Genomic DNA, 24,932 nt, shown 5'->3' with positions numbered 1-24,932 from the left:
AACTCCACCCTCCTCACCTTGCGTCACTTCCACCTAACCATGTCCAAAATAACCGATCCAGGAACAGTTTATTGAGATTTGACACCGACAAGGAAAGGATAAATTTTACTATGACGAAGGATTAGTCCATGACTCATAATTCAGAACCATCATTTTGTACCAAAATTTTTTTTTGTTTAATTTAAAATATTCACAACAGTGTATATAGGCTAATCATTTAAAAGAATTCTAATCTTTTTTAAAAGACAATAAAACTTTAATAAATACAGTTGTGTAAATAAAGCTTACATATAATCAAAATATTATTACACAGAATTCAACCTGTTTGTTTGGCATAAAAACAGCAAAGAATGTGATATTAGAGCGGTATGGTGTAGTCCGGATCAAGAACGAATGATTCATTTTTAGTGAATCAAAAGCACTCAATTATCTGACTCATTCACTGAACCGCATCAAGTAAATGTATGTATCATTTGTTACTGCGTTATGTTTGTCCGTGACACTTAAATCAATAGTAGCCTACTGAATAGTTGTTCATTTGAACACGTTCATTTCTAGCTAGGTTTTTTTTGCAATCAGTGGAATTTTTCGTATTGTTAGTAGTAGTTTAAATTTAGTTTTAATTTAATTTATGTCCAAACATTTCTTATAATTAACATTTTAAGTATGAACTAAGATTTTTTTAAAGTATGAAACTTAAATGAAATCGCGTTGTGACCTCATGAATATTAATGAGGTTATGCTGATGAGCAGTGACCCTCCAAAAGCATTGGTCATTCATTTTAAAACTCAAACCCTTACCATAGTAGGATTCGTAAATTAGTCTCTGGATTATAAAATTAAATACATTGCGCAGTTGACACCTCTAATACTAGACAAGAAAACATGTATACTGTGGGGAAATCTATTTATGATTCTGGGTCGGCCAGTTAGCCATGTTGTTAGTAAGCAGGAGCCCTAAATTACTCTGTCACGACTGCGCAGCCATTATGATCAGATATATTTAGTGACATCTCCGCCAAAGTGTGATTACTCAAGAGCTCAGTCCATGAGATCTGTAAACAAGAGGGTCTCAAAAATCCCCTCAAAAGGTCAGCAGGTTTATTACAGGGAGCCTGTGCATACACATGTGACTGGGCTGTACATTTAGATCTACAGTAGTTATACAGTTCTGCAGATTTGTTTTCATCACAAAGACACCAAAGAAGAGGAATGACATTTATATTTAAATAAAACCTATATATGTTATGTTTCCTTTATATGTAGTAACACATTTACCTATTAAAAGTAGTAACAGGGGAATATTTCCCAGTAGAGGTCGCCATTGTACAGACGATACTGTAACATATTCGGGCAATTTACTAGTTATTTCCCTTGTGAGTTGTACATGAGCGCAGTTTTGTTTCATTCATCCATCTGCAACCACTGAAATTCTTTATTCAGTGTCATCTATCTATCTATCTATCTATCTATCTATCTATCTATCATCTGTTCTTCAGACAGTGGATTGATTCAGCTTGAATTATAAAATGAACCAACCATATATCGCCAGCCATTAGATATAAGAGTATAAAAGATATTTAATGCTTAAATGGCAACAGCAGACAGTGGGGGACTCACAAAATTGTGTCTAGCAGCAGTCCATATATAAAGCTGTGGTTTAGGCACAGTGGGAGGTCTGGCTTCTGTGCTGTAAAGGCACACACCCTCAGCAGTTGGAGAATCATTAAGTTCTGGAAAAATGAGGGATTTGGCATGCCACACCTTTGGATTTATTAATTTATGAACATCTTTGGAGTTCTGTTCTTTCCACAGCGCATGACCTGCTATTCATTGATTCATTATTAGAATTTTAACTGGGCTGTACTCACTGTGAACCTGATAAGGTCAAAGGTTGAGTGGAGTCAGTACAAGACATTTCAGCACCCCGAGTCCATGTACAAACCTGAATGTCAAAGATAAACTCTCAAGCTTTATGTAACCGAGAAGCTACGGCAGAGCTTTCAGCAGTTAACTCAAGCAGTCACAAGTGAATCATAAAGGTGCTGGTTTATGTTCTAGGAGCTCAAAGCCTTTTTTCACTTGCCTTCCAGGATGCTGAACTTCCGACCAGGTCTAATGGAAACTACTTTATGTTTTCACATTGACATGTGATTCTCCAGAACACTAGAAACACCCTTGCCACTCTGACCTGTGCTGTTTGAGCAGCTCTCAGAACCCTGCAACCAGACAAGCAAATATTTCTGACGGTAAACTGAAACTCAACCAGCAATGTCAAGCATAGACACAATATTTACCCATCCTGTTGTAAGTCATAATTTAATGCCCTTTCAGCCATTAAAACGCTCTTTTTCTGTAAAGACATACCGAAGAACTTGACTTGCATCATATCAAGACGGTTTCTATGGTTTAAGGAAAAAATATATATATTTCAATGGTAGCACAATGTAGTTTTTTTTTCTTCTGCAAATCGGCACAGACCTATATCTTAACTTTTCAGTCCTACATCACAATGCAGACATGCGCTGAAGGGGTGAATATATCATCTGACAGCTGTATTTATTGACAGCCATACTAGAGAGAGTGCAGGCTTACAAAACAGATCCAGAGCCAATAAGACATTGCCTGTGAAAAATTAATCAGCTATAACTGGCTGTCAGACACAAGTTACCATCCATCACATCTTTGTATGCAAATGACAGCCTATATAAAGCATGTAAGGGACAATTCAGCTCTGTGCCGATGTCCAGCTCATCCTGCTGGGGTTTATTTAGCAATAATTGTGATAATTATCCTGCTTACTTGGCTATTTGCCAAACATGGTACACAAACAAATCAATTGTTTTACTAGGGTAAATTGTACTTTTGTCTTCTCAGAAACATGTATCTTCTGTAGCTTCTGAAGGACAGTACTAAATAAAATAATATGATATGAATTTTATCTTCATCTGGCTTCATCTGTTCTCTTGCAGAAACTTGTAATCATTTCATTGTTTCTGTTTCCATGGAAAACTGGCTCTGACAAGTTATGGTTGCCTGTGATGCTCGGCCACACTTGTTAACATTTATACTATTTGGTTGACAGCACTTGCTAACTTAACGTCAGTCACTGCGAAAATTCACAGTCAGGTCCAGTTAAAGAAGAATTTACCTTAATGTTTAGCAAATGAGGCCCACCTGTGGATTATTGCTCATAGAAAGCAACATATGGTGCAGGTTTTCTATCCAATGCATTTTACTGTAGTGCTAAACACATTAACAAGGCTGCAAACTGAATGAGAATTAGGATTAACTGAACGTGTGAAATGAGTGCAAGAGGAAGATTTAAAATGCAACCCTTAATTTCTACCATATGTTGGAAGCTGTTTTGTAAAAGAACAGTTGTTTCTGGAAAAGAACCTGGTCTCACTTAAGGTCCATGAGGGAACCCAGGTACTGTTAAAGACTTTTACTTTTGAGGACTGGTGTAATTAAAGATCCTGGCCTGATGCCTCTTCAATTGGTTTTAACAGCAGTAGTTGAAAATGAAAGTAGTCTTTTATCTTGTTTATCTCTTAAAGCCAGTTGCTGGCTTGTTAAACTGTGCATATTTATGTCTCTTTGGCCTAACCGCATTTACAACATATCAATAGTATCTTGGCTTCAACACTAAAGCAGCTGCAAGTCCCAAATGTCAGTTTGTGTTTTGAAGCAGACTTCAAAAGTGTGTCTGCAGGAGATCACAAAAGACATGGAACCTTTAAAATGTAAGCAGAAGGGTTCAAAATTTGTGATGAGGTTTACAAATGCCTAGCACATGCAACTACAGTGTAATCCATGGGAAAGGATGTAGCTGGATAATGCCTGGCTTTTGTCATTTCATTGCAAATTAAACTTTTTCAACAAGGTTCTCATATGCTATTGTGGGATGTTTGCACAACAGTGCTCTTTATTTGTAGTCTTTGGGTATCACTGGAATATTTTGGCATCAAATGTGATTTCAAATGCTTTCCGTTAGTCACCCCCTACTGCCACTTAAAACCTTGTTGGTTTAAAAAAAAAAAACAGCGAATGTGGGAAATCATTGCTAGAATATCATCATATTGTTGATGCAACAGTCAGTGTTTAATTGTGTATTATTGTGTGTAAATATGCACAGTATTTAAATGTACAGTACTACTAGTACTAATACAAAGAGCCAAAACTGAAACTCGATTGAGGGCCATGGGCCAAAAGCAAATGTTGGTTAATGTCAAAGCATATTATATTAAAATGTATTAAATAAACATTTAAAAAATGTATAAAATAAACATTGTTTTTTACATTTTAGTGCAAAAATAAAACAAAAATATTAAAACAAAATTAGAAATTAGAAATGAACATGGCATTTCTTTTTTCATATTTTTCCCTCCAGGCCAAATCAAATGCCATCATGGGCCCTGTTTTGGCCATTTCTGTACTAATAGGATTTTGATATTCTTGATCTTGCTCACCTTCACAAATGAACACAACATTTTTATTAATTTTAAAGTCTAAAGTCATTCGCGTAAAAAGGGAAATGTAGGCTATAAATGAACTTCATTACTGTTGCATGACTTGAACGTCACCATCACTTAGCTTCAGACAGCTCTTTTATAAAATACTTTATAAAATACTTTACCTGAAAGTTTGAGTTAGCAAGATAGTGATTATAAACACAGTGAAGCTGTAAGAGTTGACTAGTACGATGAGTTTTCCTGTTGGGTGTGATGATGTTTAATGTCCCCGACAGTCTCTGTAGAACATTTAGCCGCTTGGTAGCAACCACCTTTTTCAAGACAGTTGAAAGCTTTAAAAAAAAATCACAGTGGGGTATTACTAATATATTTTATGTTGCAGATTAAAACGTGAAGACTGAGTTGTGTTAACCACAGACCTTATTTCAATTAAAAAAACCCACTTACTTCAGGAAGATGGAATCGGAAGTGCTAAAATGCTAAGTCGTTTCTGGGTTTTGGCCTACAAAAATACTGTATGTCATCCATGTGGCACTATTTTTATGCAAAATACTTGTTAAAGAGATAATATTCATGTCATCATTGAACTAATGGCTGTACATGCTTTACCAAGGCATAAAATCACATGTACTGATCTATATTCAAGTGAACTTTGGAGATAAGTGAATATAGGCCCATGTTCCAGTACTTTTAGGCCTATTTGTGCATGAACAGTTAAAATAGTTGTTTAGCGATTAAGGAAAGACATGATGCAGGGTTTGTGGCAGCCACATAAATGATCTGATAGACATCTTTAAAAGCGATCATACATCCCATTATAGTATTTGGAACTACTCCAAAACACCAGTCCAAATGAAAAACTGTGTCTAAACCTTTTATTAAAGAAAAAACCTGTGACAACTGCGAGAATAACAATATTAGAAAACGTTACAAGGTTTTCTGGGGATGTGGCATAAAAATCAAAGGCATTGCACTTTTTACAAAATATAAAAAATGGTTATGAAAATAAAAACATTTAACAAGCAAAAGAAAGACAAAACAGATGAATGTTCAGGTTTAAAAGATCTGGACGATGAATGACAATCTCTTATGTATGAGAGTCTCTGTTTCTCTGATACAAACAGAACTGTTTGTCCTATTACGTATTGTGTTCTCCATGACAGTTTCTTTAGTAAACAGACAAAACATAAGAAACTAAAGGAAAAAGTGGTTCAAGACCAGCAAATTTGTGTTAAATGTAACACATGCAGTGTGGCATCACAGGACAAAAACTCATTCTCACATTTGAAAAACATTAAAAAAATTACATAGACATGAAATTGCATTATGGATGTCTGGAAGTGCAGCAATAAAAATGTACTTTTTTAATCTTTATTTCTGCAATAGTCAAATTTTGTCAGTGTAAGCAAATAAATTAGTATTTACAACGTCTAGGTTCTGAAAGCATTGCAAAAAAAAAGACAATTTGATACTGAATTGCAAGAGCCATATAAATACTTTACACAAGTAATTATGATACAGTCTTAATATAAACATCTTCATCTCAAAGGTCTCTAAAAAATATATGCTGATCAAACCCAAAGCCCCTGTTAGAATTAAGGGTTGTAGAAAAAGATGTCTCCATTACAACAACAAATCCAAAGGAGAAAAAATTCTGCACATTGTAACAATACACAGCAAGTAAAACAATCTTGTGCAAGTAAAGCAGTTGGTGATAAAAATGCCAGAGGATGAAGTTTTGTGATTGTTTTTCCTTCATTTTGTAAAGAAATACCACATATGTAATGTTCAATTAACATTACAAATAACTTTGGCTAACAAATACTGACTCACGGACACAAAAACATTGATTAAATGTGCTTGTAATTTAAGTTAAGTCTTTCTCCTCAGGAGGAGGTTTGGAGCCTGTTTTATTTTTGTAGTCCACCAAAGTCTTTTGTGTTTTGTCAGAGAGTGTGAAAATGTGTTGTTGTGCTATAGTCTTTCAAGGGAGTCATTTCTTCTCTTTCTCAGTTATCTGAAAAGCAGAAAAAAAGTTTCTTGTAAAAAGTGAAAGTTTTGGCTTGGCTTTTCTTTTCTGTTAAGCTATACAATATTTTAACACATAACATAATACTAATAATTATAACATTAAAAATGTCTTTAAATAAATCAATAATAAAAATAAAATCAATTCCCATCTCTACTAAATAAGTAATCTCAAAATGTTCACTAACAATCAGCTGTACGCATACAATACAATATAATATAATATTTTACTTCATTTATATTAATATTTAAATTTATTAAAAAGTTAAACGAATAACACATATTTAAAAATATTTATTAAAACATTAATTATATTATATATTATTCTTATAATTATTAATGTTTTTATTTTAATAATTATTTTATTAATATAATTATTTTATTTTAACATTTTACTTTTTAATTAATTTGAATATGAATATAAATGAACTAAAATGTGTTTACACTGAAAATAGTGGGTTAATTTAAATAAACGGACACATTCTGTTATGACAAACTACTCACCTCGACACTCGTACTTGAGATCAGAGAAGTAAACCAGTTCTTGGGAAAACACGAACAGTCCTAATCTCCCTCCTGCAAAGGTTTTATCATAAACCGGCCCCGAGTCTGCCATGATCTGTTTCCCCTCATAAACCACCACTCTGGAGAAAAGGAATATAGACCTGTTAACTCTACACACTTTATAAGATTCCCGTGGCAGTTAAAGGCCTTCCTGTTAATCACCTGATGAATCCTGTCTTGGGTCTGTGGATGAGATGCCACCTGTACGCAGTGTAATCCTTCCAGCCGATATTCTTAGGATCGTGCCACAGAGTGCGGACCTGCCAGACCACATGCAGCAATTAGTTTGAGCAAAGCTTCTCTTGAACGCTAACAGATGTCGTATTTGCTGAGCGGTCAGCCTCACCTGTCCAGGAGTGTCACCAGTGTGCCACAGGGCATTACGCAGGTGCTCCCCTGTGCCCGTGGTAGAGTTGACCACTTTCAGAGAAACTCCAGAGATGCCAAAGGCTTTTGAAGGATTAACTTCCCAGTACGTCTGAGTTATCTGCTTCCACATTACCACATAAAATCGACTGCTGGACTGATAGCCAAACACAAATCCAGCATAATCGTCATCTCTGTCAGTGTTGACGTAGAAAGTGCCACTGAAATCCACAGCGTTGAACTCATCGAAACCTGAAGAGTGATTATTAAAACGTTGAGGTCTCATTTACTCAGTGACAAAGTAAAAATAGAAGTAAAAATCATGACCAGACGGGCTACCCTGGCAGCTCACATACTCACCCACAGCAATACCAGGGTCAGAATTGGCAGTCTGAACCAACTCTTTGCCCTGATGTCTGACCACCCAGTTGGGATCAATTTGTGTAGTTCCTTTGGGGTCCAAATGCACCATCTGAAACTTCCGGAAGTCAGTGTTACTGATGGCGTCGTTCTCAGGGCACACATCCAAAGTGTCTGGAATGTTGTCATTGTCAAAATCATCTTTGCAGATATCGCCTCTTCCATCCCCTGTGGAAAAAGTTAGATTAGTTCATCATTGATCCGTTAAAATGGTTAAATCTGCCATCCTCACTTTTTAACAACCAAAAACATATGCACATTATTATTATTATTAGTCATTAATAGTAATTAATAGCCATTATTATTATTATAAATTAACTTTTTAAATAATAAATAATAAAAATGAATAAAATACAATAATACAATATGATATAATAATGCTTCATTTATATTAATATTTAGATTTATAAAAATGTAAATGAATAATACATATTCTAAAAAATGTGATGCAACAGTCATTAAAAATTTAATTATTATTATTATTATTATTATTATAGTCCTACCCACAATTTAGAGTGTGATTATATTATATTATATTACTATATAATAATATTTATATTAATATTAATTATATTAATATTATAATAATATTTATTATATTATATATTTATTGGTTAATAATTATTACTGGTTTTATTATAATTATTTATTAGAATATTTATTATCAATTTAAATTTTTTAATAATTTGAATATTAGTATAAATGAACTAAAATGTTTTATATTATTTTATATTATACTATAGTATAAACTATTATATGTAATATAATTTATTATTTATTTATTTGTTAATAATTATTATTGTTTTTATTTCAATAACAATTTTTAATAATATTTATTATTACATTTATTATTTTCATATTTATTTTTAATTAATTTAAACATTAATATAAATGAGCTAAAATGTATTATATTGTACTATATTTTTGGGTATTGTGGGTAATAAAATTGTCAGCACTACACCAAAAGGAGAAATATTGTATCAAAAAGAAGTAGAAAGTTTCATCAGGTATCCCAGCTCTCTTCTTTAAGCACAAAGCAATCTCAGCTGACGTTTCATGTCATATACATTAACATATGACTGGCTTCAAATGTGAAATCTATTAAATCCAGACTTTAGCACTCAAATAAGAGGGAAAAGTCAAGTAGGCTGCCATCTCTTTGCCTAATGTGTCTGTTTTTACAGTAGTTGACTTTCTCGCTTTGGAACCATCTTGACACTATCAAATAAACAAATATACTGAGGTGTGAGAAATATGCTAGCACCTGAAAACTTCGACCTCCAACTGTAACCTGTTTCCATTTTCCCACCAACACAAAAAATAAGGTAGTCTTAACAAAATGCAGCACATTGGGGTAAACCACATGCACCCTTCAGAAACCACATGCAAGCTGTGAGAGTGTGACATCATTTTCCTTGACCCTGGCTACACTAAAGGAAGTTTTCCAGTTGTAAATATGTCTGAATCTCAAAGGATGCAAAGGGGAACAATGTGGCCAAAAAAAAAACTTGGATAAAAATGAACATATTAAAGATGACTGGCTCCTTTAAAGTTTTGTAAAGCTGGCCGTCTTTGAGCAAAAAATGACAAATTACTGCCACTGTTGCATTTCTACACGCATTTCTATAACTGTTATTGCGTGTGCATCCATGTGTTAACTTTTCTTTTCACAGTCAGTAGAAATGCAGACAAACACTAGTTATTTTAAGCAATAGATTCACTCACCATCAGAGTCTAGTTGATCTTTGTTGGGCACCAGTCTGCAGTTGTCCTTGTCATCAGGGATTCCATCATTATCGTCATCAAAATCGCAAGCATCTCCTTTCCCATCTTTGTCATGGTCGGCCTGGTTGGCATTGGCAATGTAGGGACAGTTATCCAGGCTGTTCTGGTGGCCGTCCTCATCAATGTCCTGATTGTTGTCGCACTCGTCACCAACTCGGTCATTATCTGAGTCAGTCTGTTGAAGCATACAAATTACTTTGTTAAACTACTGCAAAACATTCCTCCTAGTGTACATTTGTGTTTTTGAGTGTGTGTTTACTGGAAAGAGTTGAGCCTGTTGTACCTGGTCAGGGTTGTGCAGCAGAGGACAGTTATCACACTGGTCACCCACTCCATCCATGTCTGTGTCCTTCTGGTCAGTATTGTACATGTAAGGGCAGTTATCATGCTCATTCAGAACCTCTGCAACACAAGCAAGCAATAGCATTACACTGAGCTGAATGGACCTGTTAACCATCTGGAAATACAAAAATTTGCAACTGACTGTGGTGAGGCATTTGCATTGCTTTTAGTTTACATTAAAAAAAGCACTTGGGTTTAAACCCAGCCTGGGTCTAACCATGACAGAATCCCAAGCTTGTTGAGTGTATAAACAAGTTGACTTAGTAATTGTGGGAATGCATGTGGTAGTTTCTCACCATCTCCATCAATGTCCACAGAGCAGGCATCTCCCTCGCCATTACCGTCTGTGTCGATCTGAGTGGGGTTGTGCTCATATGGACAGTTATCACAACGATCACCGACAAGATCTTTATCGTAGTCAAACTGCCTGGGATTGTACAGTAGAGGACAGTTGTCCTGGGACACAGGAGAAAAAAACAAGCTTAGTTTAAATAAAAACAAAACATGGCTGATTTTTAACAATCTAATCAAGAAGTCTGCCTACCCCATCATCCATTATTCCATCATTATCGTCGTCTTTGTCACAGGCGTCTCCTTGACCATCTTTATCAAAGTCCTCTTGGCCTGAGTTTGGAAGGTTGGGACAATTGTCCTGCACAGGAATAATAAAAAAAATTATTTTCCTTAGTTGGGAAAATTAACACATACATTTAAAATTAAATGTGGACTCTTTAATGTGTTAAAATGAATGCAACTGATGTAGCATCTTTTTTTCTTTTGTCTATGAATTAAGCCAGTAGACTATTTAAAATATTCTTCTTCTATATTAATTAACTTGGGGATTCAATGTGTAATTATACACTGAAGTTCAAAGTTTGCAATAAGTATGATTTTTTAAAATAAATTAATACTTTTGTTCAGCAAGGGAGCATTAAATTGATCAAAAGTGACAGTAAAGACATTTATAATGATTTCTATTTCAAATAAATGCTGAACTTTCTATTCATTAAAGAATCCTGAAAATAAATGCAATATGGTCTAAACAAAAAACATTAAGTAACACAACCTTTTCAACACTAATAATAATAAGAAATGTTTGTTGAGCACCAAATCAGCATATTAGAATGATTTCTGAAGGATCATGTGACACTGAAGTCTGGAGTAATGATGCTGAAAATTCAGCTTTGCATCACAGGAAAATGTATATTTTAAAGTATATTAAAATAGAAAAAAAGTTATTCTAAAGTGTAATAATATTTCCAGCATATTTCTGTTTTTATTATATTTTGGAATATAAATGAATAGAATGGAATAAATGCAGCATTGGTGAGCATAAGAGACTTCTTTCAATTATTGCAATTATTTTCAGAAACCTTTGCGATTAATTGGTTAAATTTTTAGTCAATTAAGTCACAGTTATAAAAAATTATACAAACAAAAATTCACAAACGTGGCTTAGCTTAAGCCAGGACTAGGCCTTAGTTAAATTAAGATATTTAAGCAACTTTTACAAAAATGCCTTAGAAGAAAACATTACAGGTGTGCATCTTGACACAGAACAATGACACTGACATATTTTAAGATATGCCAGAGCAAGATATTTTCAGTTGAGACAGCTCAAACATGCATTTTAGTCTGGGACTAGCTTAAGCCTTGTCTGTGAAACCGGGGGTATGTCTTGTAGCCAGAAAAGACAATAACTCTATTACCTTTTTACAGTGATAGGACTGGTTGGCTCCACACACCAGGTTCTGATTGGGCCAGCCATCAAGGTCAGAGTCCTCGCCGCAGATGAGGCCGTCCCCAGCATAGCCGATCTTACACTCGCATTTAAACATGGGGTCACTAAAGTGGCCAAGGAAGATACATTCAGCAGACCTGTGGCAGTTGTGAGTCTTGTCTTTGCAGGGGTTTTCTTGCTCACACTCCTGAAAAATAAACCGACTTCAGCAACGCTCAATAGCAGTCCAATTATGGTGAAAGCACTGGTTCATACCCTGGGGAGACAACTGGGAATTATGTTGTGAGGCTCTTAAAAGACTTTCTATTGATAATTTCCTACTATTTTGTTGGTTTCAGCTGTGCACAACCGGGCAGCTTATTTAAAAAGCGATTGGAGCGCAGCTATAAAATCTGAGACAATTCCTTTCAGCCCTTTGTCAATTTACTACTCTTGGGCGCTGGATCAAAGCAATGCAAGCTGGAGGTTGGTGACAAGCCTATTAGTTGTGGACGTTATGAAACATTTGGACAAAAAAAGCAAATGAGTCAGCTTTCCAAGAAATCTGCAAAATGTATTCATCCGTGAGGAATGGAAGAATTAGAGCAAGATTCATATGCTTGGCCACCATTATGGGCCCGAAAGATTTTTTTCATTTAGAAGACATGCTTTGTCTAAAATGTCTGAGAACACACTTTCTAATCGGACTATCACTCTAGAGAAACTTGTGCAAAAGTTTGACATCTAATCTTTAGCATACATACAAACAACATAATGCCGGGTCCACAGTCATTTCTGGGAAAGAATTGTACAATTAGACCAGAAGAGACCACCTGACTGACAAGCTAAGCAAGCATGAAGTGACAGTTGTACATAAAACAATCGATTCCAAAATAATAGTAAAGTATGCATTATTTAACATAAAATACTCAGAAAACAAACAGAATATATCATGCGCTTTCCAGTTTTCATCCAGGGTAATGACACATTTATATACTTGTGCAATAATTGATCCAATCTGTCCATAGACTGCATAACTAACCTGTTTATTTAGCTTGGCAGCCTCCACTCCCATTCCAAAGGGCTGATTGCCTTTGTATCGAGGAGGGCAAGGCAAGCAGTGGAATCCTGGGTCTGTGTTGACACAGCGCTGGGATTCACCGTTTTTAAAACAAAGATCAGGCACCATGTCACACTATAGGACAGGAGAAGCAAACAGGAATGTTAGGAAACATGTTTTAAAAAGCATTTTTCAATAATGTTCACATTTATTGGGATTTGTTGGGTTCAAATCAGTGTACCTATAGAGCAAGGGCTGGAGAAACATTTTTGTTTGGCTATACTTTCTGTGTTGAATTGTGAGTAATGCAGTATAACAATTGCTTGTCACACAGCCCTAACTACATTATACTTTTCCCAGCTCCAGCTCTTTTCCCTTTGTACCTCATTCACATCCTCACAGAATGTTCCATTGCCACGGAAACCGACAGGGCAGGGCCCGCACTCCCACGAGCCATCAGGGGAGCTGGTGCAGTCAACACCCCCGAAGCACGGGTTAGATAGACAACCATCTAAAGAAGCAGGGAATAAAAAGGGAGAGGCTTTAAGTTTACTCATGAAATTGATATGCATTTCATGAATCTCAAGATGAAACTAGAGACATTATGCATGATGTGTCAGTCTATAGAGGTCTTTAAATAACAGAACCCACTGATAAGATGAATTTCACATGTATGCAACCGTTCAAAGGTTTTTCAAAGAAGTCTCTTATGCTAACTAAGGCTGCATTTATTTGATAAAAAATGCAGTAAAAACAGTTATATTGTGAAATATTATTACAATTTAAAATAAATATTTTCTATATTTTCTAAATATTTAAAATGTAATTTATTTCTGCAATGGCAAAGCTGAATTTCAACAGCCATTACTCCAGTCTTCAGTGTCACACGATCTTTCAGAAATCATTCTAATATGCTGATTTGTTGCTCAAGAAACATTTCTTATTACTATCAGTGTTGTTGTGCTGCTTGATAGTTTTGTGATACCGTTTTTTTTTTCAGAATTTTCTTTTTTTGATGAATAGAAAGATCTAAATTTATTTTGAAATAGAAACCTTTTGTAACATTATAGATGTCTTTATAATTACTTTTGCTTAATTTAATACTTCCTTGCCGAATAAAAGTATTAATTTCTTAAAAAAAATGTACTGATGCTAATTCAGCTTTCCGCTTTATTGTAATGGCTCAGCAATGGGGACAAGAGGGCAGGGGCATCCACAATATGGTCCCATAGATATATAGCCGAACACAGTCAATGAGAGAGAATATGTGTGGGGTGAGAAATAAATTAAAATATTGGAAGGTAACATACCAACAGGGCAGTCCTGTTTGTTGCAGGAATCATTGTCCTTGGACTCTCCTGGGCATTTCTTGCCGCCATACTGTGGACGAGGGCTGTTACACACATGTGTTCGTGTCCTTGTTCCTCCCCCACAGGTAGCGGAGCAGATTGCCCAAGGAGACCATGGGCCCCAGGCTCCATCAACTATAAGAAGAAGAGAGTACAGTTAAAATTTGAATATAAAACTGAGTTTACGGAGACAAATTATCCATGTAAACTGTTGTATTCCAAGATCACACTATGCAAATCGATCTAAAATAGTCTTAGCTTAATTTCTCAAGACTAAGTTTAATACATAAATAAGAAGCCGGGGCTCCCAGCACTCACTCGGACAGGGTTTGGCTTCACATTTTTTCGTCTCTCTCCCGCTGCCCTCACAGTCCTTTCCTCCCAGCTGAGGGACGGGGGAGTTACAGTGGCGAATTCGCGTGATCTGTCCCTCTCCACACATCACAGAGCATGACGACCAGGGGGACCACAAACTCCAACCACCATCTTGACGGACTATAATGAAAGGCAGAGACCTGGCATGGTCATCAAAAACAATGGCATATGCTGCCTTTGAGTCCTTGTGGAAGATCCTGCTCTTGAGTTTGGAAGTTGTAACTACAGTATGATGTACTTTTTAAAGGTAGTGTATATAATGCTCTCTTCTCTTTTACACTTTAACGGCAAAGTTAAGGCATTTGTTTACCCCTAATTCAACAAAATGGAAAGCAAAGAACAAATAATAGATATGCATAAAGCTTTGCTTGAATATATTATTTCATATATAATATATGTTTCTTTTTTGTGTTTTCCGGTAAGTAAAACTTAAATATGACTGAACCCAAACTGCCAATGGAAAGTTGGGGCTAAAACAAAATTGTGGAGGCGTTTATGTGCACTCATCTCATAAATGCGATTATTCTGACATGAATTGAAGGCAGCGTTAAAGCAGCAAACAAACCCACACAAACAATGACATCTTTCATTTATATTAGTAAGTCCAGAGGTATGAAGTCCAGGAATGACACGGGGGGGGGGGACGGACTGCCAATAAACTTGATGAAGCGATGACCACCTAGCCCACAATTTTGGACCAATCACCTCATCCTCTTTTGGGATTCAGCATGGGAAAGACTTGATGGTGTATTCAGGCCAGTGGTGACACAATGAGCATTAAGTGTGCCTCCTGACACACTGTCAGCTATATTCTTTTCCCACAACCACATGGGTCTGAATATACTAACTGACAACATTAGGAGGAGAGAGACTGTGATTCTTTTTATATAAATCTAAAAAATCTTAATGTCTGAATACTTATAGATATTGTTGAGCGGTAATTGTAACAAAGGCCAGTTTGTTCATTGCTGTCCAAGATACCAGCTGGTAACATTGGTCAGTTATAAAAAAAACATCTGAGTCCGCCATAAGCGAGAGTTAGCACTGGTACACCACAAAGAGCCATATGCCGCTCATTAAAACCTCACTGAGCATAAGCGATGAATACCAGCTCGTTCCTTCGCTGATGGAAAGGAGCTTATCTATTAGCACACGCTTCATAAATATTTACAACAGATGATGAAAGAAAACACCCATGTTGTTACAGATTTATCCAAATCCCACAAAATTAGGTCAGTATCATGTCACATTCTGCAAGGGAATGGAATGGCTTGAAATCACAGTTTGGCTGATGAACATCAACTGAGTGATGTAACACTGAATCAGTAGTAATAATTAATTTGATGAAATCTAGGTAAGTGGGTACTAGCCATAGAAGGATTACTGCTTACCGCTTGAGTGTCGTTCAGCCTACTGCCAATGCAAATGGTTGGCAGGGAATTCTGCAGTTATTATAGTTGATGATTTTTGGTTGATATGTCCCACTTTAAAGGTTGACCCAAAAATGAAAATTCACTCAGTATTTTCTTATGTTGTTCCAAACTCATATGAATGTATTTCTTTTGAAGAACATGTAAGGTGAAAATTTTATAAATTGTACCGGTTGCTCTTTTCCATGTCATTACAATAAGTAGAGACTGAACCTTTCAACCTTCATAAAGGACACAAAAGCACCATAAAACAAGAATAATAAAAGTGATCCATATGATTGATGCACTATAATCAATGTGTTTTGAAGTCCTCATACAAAGATATTGTATGGTTTCAGAAAACGTCCAATAATACAAACACCAAAAAAGTACCTATATATTATTTTGATGACAGGTGCGGATTATCAGTGTATAAAGCCTTATTTTTTTATGCGGTTCCTTTCCAGAATTTCATTTCAATTCCAAACTGCCATGATATGTTCAACAACCAACATATTACATTTCCAGATTCACATTCATCTGTTTCGGATAAAACTAAATGTGCTTTTTGCACCACTCAGCATTGTCTGACACTTTTATTGTGCTTTTGCATCATTTTGAAGCTTAAAAGCATCAGACTTCACTCATTGTAATTGCATTAAGAGCAAGTGTAACGGAGGCCAGCGAGTACGTGCTGTGCAGGTAAACCTCACTCCAGTCTTTAGCCTCCTTGTTAGTGCGTCTGCCTCCCATGCCGGAGACCGGGGTTCGAGACCCACTCGGGACAAGAACGAGGTGTGGCGGTAAGGACCCGGGGGAGAGGGATTACACAAGCAGTACATTCTCCATTTATTTTTCATGAAAAAGTCATACAAGTATGAAGCGACATAAGTAAATCACCAAATTTTCATTTTTGGATGAACTATTCCTTCAAAACCTCATAACCAATTCAAAACAACAAAAACAGCAGCCAAAATAAGTATTTTTTCCCATAAAGATTTAGTGATTTTGGCTGAAACAAAACCGAGAACCAGAGTCTTGGTGAACTGATTCTTTTTCTTCCATTTCCATTATTTTTAACAGCTGTTTAGATATTGTGACAGCTGCATTTCAGATCTCTCTTAGTTTAGAACACAAACCCTTTCTCTCTGGTCTGTGGAGACGTTACAGATGATTGCATTACTTTTACTTTTACAATTATCTCTGATGCGCTGATCCTCCTGAAACAAATCAGTGAGAGAACAAACTGTGCACTTGCAGTTATAGGGTGGCCTACCACATTTCTTAAGGCCACGAGCAACAGGATTTAATCCAATACCACTCAAACCGCTGTTATGTGGTTTTCTTCCAAGGTTTTAGACTTTATGGACAAAACAGACAGGAAAATTGTGTCCAAAATGCCTCTACATGACCAAAGAACAGGTGTTCAAAGAAAGTGTGCAAACAAAGACTGGCTGTCTCACCACGACTGTCGCATTTTCCCAAGTTGCATCTGCGGGTTTGGATGGAGGGGCCACTGCAGGGGTTACTTGTGGCATCACATGACCTGCCTCTTTGCTGGGTGCCCGTTCCACATGTGACGGTACACTCTGTCCATTCAGACCAAGGAGACCAGCCATCCTCGCTATCTTTAGCTGTACACACATAAATGCACAAGCACATTTAGCACTTGTAACTTCAGGCACAATTCACCTCGTTCTAACCCCAACACACCCATCATGGTGCTCCTTGTTGCTAGTATATTTGAAGAGCAAAGGCAACATTGTTCTTTGCCTCTGATGTTTTGGCACTTAAGTTATACATGACATCATTTTTCTTAACCCACTTCAGAGCATGGGAACATACAGTAATGCTTGTTACTCAGGGATAATAAAAATGTGTGGTTGGCAAACACAGGCAGTTTTAAAACAATAACAGTTCTGTACCATTAAAGAAAAGAAAAATTAGAGAAAAGTTCCTCTGCAAAGCTGGCCTGTATAAGCTTCCGTTCAAAAGTTTGGTTGGTAAGATTTTTTAAAATGTTTTTGAAAGAAGCCTCTTATGCTCACCAAGCCTGCATTTATTTGATCAAAATACAGCAAAACAGCAATATTATGAAATATTAATTTAATTGAATTAACTGAATTTTTTTTCATCCCAAGTTGGCTTTGATGTAAAATTCAGGCATTTAAATACAATTCACACAAATGATATTAGTGAAGAAAATTATTTTATTTCAGACAGCGCATCTCTAAATTGAATGTGTGTGTAACCTGTAAACATGATGTGAAAATGAGAGTGTGAATATCAGCAATGTGCCAGAATCGTTACTCACGCAGACACACTGGACAGCATTCACCATCCAGGAAAGTTGGGCTGGCACAGGATACTGGAGGACATGTGATCTGATGGCATACAATCTTTGATTCCTGCAACATAAAGCCAGACAGCATAAAGAGTCAGAACAAAAGCAGACTGTCATTCGCTCTTTCTCTTCCATTCATCATACGTCACAGTTCTTCCTACCTGACAGGTACACTTAGTGCAGCTGTCCACAACCCAGTCCTCCTTATCCTCAAAGAGACGTCCGTCTTGCCAGCACATGCGCTTGTCTTTGATGTTCTTCATGTTCCCCAGCACCTCCTTCATCACGGTGTTCTCCTCAGTCTAACCGACAGACGCACAGCAAGACAGATAGACGAACGGTCAAGAGGAGGCAATACTTCTGTCAGTGTCTTCCACATGTAGATAAATAGAGGTGAGTTAAACTGATATGAAATGAACACGCTTCTATATAGCAGGGGATTTATGTCCTTGACCCTACAGGAAGCTCTGCCCCAGGAAAACTGGGATGATTTTCTCATTGTGACCTCTTGACCTGGGAAATAGCTTTGCGTTTTCTGCTATCAAATTGCCATGCTTTGGTTGATCTCTAATGTTAACCTGTGAGAAATGATGAAGAACTTTGCGCTTCTTAAGGATTTCCATGTACACTACCGTTCAAAAGTTTGGGTTCAGTAAGATTTTAAAAGCAAGTTTTTGAAAGGAGTCTCTTATGCTCACCAAGTCTGCATTTATTTGATCAAAAATAGAGTAAAAACAGTAACACTGTGAAATATTATACTACAATTTATAATAACTGTTTTCAATTTCAATATATTTTAAAATGTAATTTATTTCTATATAACCCAATTGACATTTCTGGTTGACCACCATGCAGAAGTAAAGTGTCCTCAGGTAACTTTTGACCTACATGTAATTTACTTGTCTTATGCTTATGATTTGTGCTTGTAATGTTGACATTTGCAACATCAAATCATCTTATTTTTCACTTCTGTAATGTTTGAATGCAAAAATTCTCTTTTCAGATCTTTGCTACTTTGTTCATCTTTGCCAGTTGTTTTTATATTGTTTTCTTTAAAAAAAAAAAAGAAATGAAAAAAGAACACTCAAACTAGAACTTTGCAGTCTTGAGATGCGTTAGCACAAACTAATCATGCATTTGTGGCCACGAGTAAAGAGTTGAGAAAGAGGAAAGAGACAGAACAAGAGGCTGAGGGAAGGGAAAAAATCTAACAAGAGGAATGCAAAAAAGGGGAAAAGGTTATTAACTTCTGAAGCACACTAAGTACATACAACAACACACACAAAAAACACAACCACATTCAGTGTGCTGATGAATTAATTTGTGCATGTGTGAGTGAGATCAAAATGCATAGGTAGCAGTCATGAGTGTTAGGCTGTGAAACAGAACACCACATGGTCTGGAAGAGCCTCTGGGACCCGCAGCATCCAGTGGCTGGATTTCCCAGAGATTATGCCCAGACTCCCTCATCGCTGGGAAGCTCCCAGTGGAGGATAAAGGGGCTGTTTAAACACTGCCAGACATGACTCGGTTCCTATTCACACTTCCTATCTCCTTCTAAAACAAACCATAAAACCCCAGCCCATATCTTCACGTTTTCCACTGCCTCTTTAGCCCTGTTTTCCTTCAATGGTTCTGTTTAGACTAAAATAATTTTTGCTTGCACAGTCAGATGTTTAATCTGTAATAAAATTCACCAAATCACAGGTTGGACACCAACCTGAACAATGGGGCTTTATGAAATAACGTGTACATTTCAGATCAACAAAACAAACATCTTTATTCACCCGCATGTTTTTCCATATCACTTTGAATGAATGACTGAAGCGTTTAAATAGCGCTTTTAGATTCTAATGTACGCTCAAAACGCTTTATTTTCTGTTTTTCGTGGAACACAAGGAGAAATTTAAGGGTCACTCTTTTCCATGCAATTACAATGAATGAGAATTGAGGCTTCAAGGTGTTTTTCTCACACAAAGCTATCGTATGACTTCAGAAGTCTTGGAGTATAGCATACAAGTCATATGGACTACTTTTATGAGACTGACTTTCTTACTGCTTGAAAGCCTCAGCCCCTATTCACTGCAACTGCATGAGAAAAGAGTTCTTATTTTGTGCTGTTTCTCAGGTACTCTTTCAAACTAAACACATTAACTAAGTAAAACACATTTACCACTTTCTGCAAGCCATCGATGAGATTGCCCACAACAATACGGAGACCTTTGAGCTCCTGGACCATGTTGGTGATTTCCTCACAGGAACGTTCGCACACGTCCGATGCCATTTTCTCCTTCTGCCCAATGAAGTTGGTGGAGATGGCCGTACCGACAGACACAGTCTCCGTACTCTCATTAACCACGTTAACTTCTTCTAAGTGAGAAGAGAATGCAGAGGATCGGTGTCAAAAAATGTAATTGATTAAATAGTAATAATTACTTAAGTGTAACTTCATAACATGACCAAATTTAAGAAATGACCCTAAAGATAAAGAGGAAGTAAATAAACTTTAATTGGAAATAGTATATGTGAATTAATACAATATTAAGGTGTACCCATGAGCATTTACAATGAATAGTCAAAATACAGCAGCCATGTTTGAGATTTTATAGTGGTGCATGGATTACAGAACACTTAACAGATTTGTAGGATATTCCACACCCCACACATTTGAATATATCATTCTCTCACTACATTTCTGACATAAGTATAATAAATGCACAGAAGCTACCCAGAAGTAGCATTTAAAGAAAGATAGTGATTTTTCAAAGCAAGTCTTGGAAAAGGAGGAAGGTGGTGGGGTTGGGGATACGCAACAGCAGAGGAATGCTGTCCATTATGCCAAAACTCCCATTAGATACCCGCAGCCATTTTGGGGTCATTTGCGTAAATTTCCTCCAGATTAATTGAGGACAGGAGACACTAAATCAAGAGCCATGTTGTTACCTCCAGAGGTTCCTTTGAGACTCATGCAGGGTTAGCAGTTTTTAGAGACTGTTGAACTCGTTGAAATCTCTTGGGGGTTTCAGTCAATGCTGGGAAAATTAGTGTGTGTGCACGCGTGTGTCTGTTTCAGAGACTTTCTAGGCAGGCTTTTGTGCAGTTCAGTTTAGCTTTTATGTAGCAATACGTGGCACTCCTAAACCGGGGCACTAGAGAGTTTATAGAGACCTCTGCACTGGCATCCTAACGTTCAGCAGTTGGCTTGTATCCGTGCTGGCAATGGAAATGGAAGTCTTTTTGACTGCACATATCCTATGCATACTTATTCAATTATAATTAAAAGGAACTGAGGCAGCAGCGCTAGAGAAATGGTCACACCTGCACATCTCACACAAAGCTTAGTTTTGTCATGGTCTAAAGCTACTTATTCCTTCTTACTACTTCTTACGTATATTTACAGATCAATAGACTCAATACTCTTCTCTGCATTAAACTGCAATCCAGCAAGGGTTTTTATCAAATATCAAATTTTACGTTTAATAAATAGTTTTCATTATAATATACATTTAAAATAAATGTTATTTTTGTATTTGGTAGAAAAAAATGTATTTATATTGTTCATTAAATTTTACTTGTTTTTTTGGAGAAAGAACCAAATGTTTCCGAAGCAGTTTGCAAGGTATAAAAACAGATGTACAGGAACAAAAAAAGTAAGATTGTCAATGGCAATGCAGCACTCACTCACAAAGGGCAAGTGACTATTTCATAAACTGGTCCGAAACTCTCTTTGGACCAGTGGGCCATCCTTAGTTTTGAGCCCTGGAAACCAATGCTTTAGGGAACAGTCAGTCAAACCAGCCAGTCTATGATCTTACCAAGTGTGTGTATAAAATTATGAGTATGTACTTATTCCATTTTTCCACCTTCTCTTGAAGTATGAACACCCTGCCAATGTATATTAATGTGACAATCTTTATCCTCTTTATGGCATGTGCAAACTGGTCGACCCTTATACCACCACACTAACACAAGCGTTTCCCGTAAACATGATGTAATACGGTCAGAAATTTCCACAGCTCTGATCTGCAGATTTCGTGACCCACTTAGGTGAAAGCCAGAAAAGCTTAAAATGAAAACTGAATCCAACTGAAAACATACCAACCCTCTTAAAACAAATTTGATCATGAACTGCACAGAATGAATCCAATAGAGCTCCTGAAACCTAGAACATTCAGAAGTCCATGCATTATAAGAGCCTAATCTGACCCCTGAAGCGCCAGTCTAACACAAAAAATTATTCTAGTTCTGAATGAATTCTTACCAGGTTTGGCGATCTCACAACCTTTGTTTCTCAGGATGTTCTCTATAGGTGTGTCAAAAAGGAACTGCACATTCTGTAGTAAGCCCTGTAAAATGACAGAGATTATAACAAGTCAATTACAATGTCAAATTTAGGAAATTTATGATAATTTTCTTCAATCAGATTTAAATTACCACGTGTAGCATATCTAAGCAATAGTCCATATTAATCAAGGACATGGTTCCTAAGAAATAAAATAAAATAATATTTTTTATTATAAAATAATACATATAATATATATTATATTTGATTATAGATAGAGATATAATTTTCCCATTCTATTTGTAAAACGGTATAGAATTTCTCTTTCAGACACTTGAAAAATAATTGTTCTTCCCTATTTCACAGCACAGAAAATCATTATGCAGGAATTCCATAAGCATGGAATGAAGTACAGATGATGTTCATGGAGAAGAACTGGTCTTACCCTGAAGTGGTTTTCCCGGATAGATCCCTTGGCCACAAACATCTGACTGCCCTCCCGCTGAAGATGCTCATAGAAAGGCTCATCCAGGATCACACTGTCAATGAGGCTACATCCTACGTAAAGGTTAGCGTTCTCTCCATGAACGTACAGCGTAATGTTCTTCCACTGTGAATCAGACAAGTCCACATCCTCAAAGGACAGCACATTCTGAGATCCCTCAACCATGTAGACCAGATCCAGTGTGTTTGCGCGCCCATTGGACACAATCTCAAACTGACGGCTCCCACTGGGACCCTCCAGACCAATCAGGGTTCCCCTGGAGCCCTTGTCTTGTCGTATGGTGGCCACAAACACAAAGCCCTCATTGTTCTGGACCTGCTTTAGGATCTGATGGAGGGCCGGGGGGCTCACAGCAGGGATGTGATCAAAGCGGATGAAGCGGTATGCACATACAGCTGAAAGTGTGCGTTTCAAAACTCGGTTAGTGTGACATGGACAGGATTTCCCTCAGATTAATCTCTAATCCCATAATATTTCTCTATACACGGATGCCTCTGTCATGATAATTCCTCTGTCATCTCTGTGGCGATTTCTGCAGTGTCTTTATGTTGGTCCATTCTTGTGCACCCAAGAGACCTCCTAACCTTTGCATCCAATGTTTTAACATGGCAGTTTCATAAATCAATTTGTAATGGACATACATTTTCACTTGTTTTCATATATATATATATATATATACACATACATACCTTTTTATTAGTGCACAATTGAGGGTGTTTATATCATGCATGTAATTTGTGTGTGTGTTTTCTTTCAGAAAAACATCACAAATTTTCTTCAGTTAAAACAATGCTGAGGTTATGTAGAATCTGTGGTATTCAATAAAATCGTTGCTTATTTGATAGCAGGTTATGTAAGTTGTGAAGAACCCACAGGAGGTGGAATGTTCTGTTATGATGTTGGAGAGATGAGCGTTAGAGCAGATATGGAGGAATCTTACCAAAACACAGATAAGACATCTGATTTCATGCTGCTGAATATCCATCTGTCAAAATCAAACAGTGTTCCATAAAACTAAACACCAAAGCGTCTCATAAGGAACTCTTTACATAATGTTGGATTGTAAAATAGATCTTCAGATATTCTCAGGGGGAAAGAACTGTTTCTTTGAACAGTCACAAAAAAGGAAAATATAAAGAGTGGTCTGCTGAATAGCGATATCCGAATCATGAATGAATCGTTCATTTGAGTTGGATCTTTATAATGATTCAGTTGAACCATTTAACAAAACTGGTCTGTTTACATCTTCACGAATCGGACTGAATCTCAGCATCTCGCCGAGTCCGACTCTCTGAAACTAGAACAATTCGTAATCTGATATGCATTAAAGGATCTTTAATTCTTTAATGCTCCATTAAAGGAGGAGAACGTCTCGGTTACGTATGTAACCCTCGTTCCCTGAAGGAGGGAATGGAGGCGTCACGTCGGTGACCGACGAATTGGGATCTCGCTTAGAGAGACTAATCCACTTCGAGTGTAAACTAAACGAGCCAATGCACATTGGCATGCGATGATTGCATCCAGCTGCCGCTGATCACAGCGTGAGCATAAAAAAGTAGCTGGTGCAACGCATACCAGGTTTTCGCTGAAGCGGGGGCGACGGGACGCGACGCCTCCATTCCCTCCTTCAGGGAACAAGGGTTACATATGTAACCGAGACGTTCTCTTTCAGTCGGTCACTCACGTTCCCTTTCACGTCGGTAACCGACGAATTGGGTTCCCTACCAAACCGCCATGGATGCTGCCCCTTCCAGTGTCCTGTGCTAGCCGCCTGCACCCCTTTGTGGTGTAGGCCAGGGCTCGCAACAAGAAGGCCAGTCACTGTTGTCATAGCACTACCCACTCAGTGAGATTGGATAACACTGGGAAAACGTACCCGTTCCACTTGGAACAGGAACGTTGCGGAAG

The 24,932-nt window shown here is 37.0% G+C and overlaps 1 protein-coding gene across 1 annotated transcript; it reads right to left on the bottom strand.

Annotated features, from left to right (window-relative positions):
* Nucleotides 1-5,344: 5,344 nt before the first annotated feature.
* LOC107679435 (thrombospondin-2-like) lies at nt 5,345-23,268 on the bottom strand. Its single transcript, XM_016475016.1, has 20 exons — nt 22,965-23,268; nt 22,499-22,583; nt 20,411-20,604; nt 18,399-18,539; nt 18,208-18,301; nt 17,357-17,527; nt 14,428-14,604; nt 14,071-14,244; nt 13,144-13,271; nt 12,743-12,895; nt 11,690-11,908; nt 10,525-10,632; nt 10,277-10,436; nt 9,922-10,040; nt 9,579-9,813; nt 7,794-8,021; nt 7,414-7,685; nt 7,230-7,327; nt 7,008-7,147; nt 5,345-6,492 (listed from the first exon to the last, which is right to left on the bottom strand). Exons 1-20 carry the CDS (start codon nt 23,187-23,189, stop codon nt 6,485-6,487), a joined length of 3,129 nt encoding a protein of 1,042 aa, XP_016330502.1. The 5' UTR covers nt 23,190-23,268; the 3' UTR covers nt 5,345-6,484.
* Nucleotides 23,269-24,932: the final 1,664 nt, after the last annotated feature.

Source organism: Sinocyclocheilus anshuiensis, unplaced genomic scaffold (genome assembly GCF_001515605.1).
Source record: "Sinocyclocheilus anshuiensis isolate Anshui unplaced genomic scaffold, SAMN03320099.WGS_v1.1 scaffold413, whole genome shotgun sequence".
Taxonomy (NCBI): domain Eukaryota; kingdom Metazoa; phylum Chordata; class Actinopteri; order Cypriniformes; family Cyprinidae; genus Sinocyclocheilus; species Sinocyclocheilus anshuiensis.
This window is presented reverse-complemented; position numbering and strand designations above follow the sequence as displayed.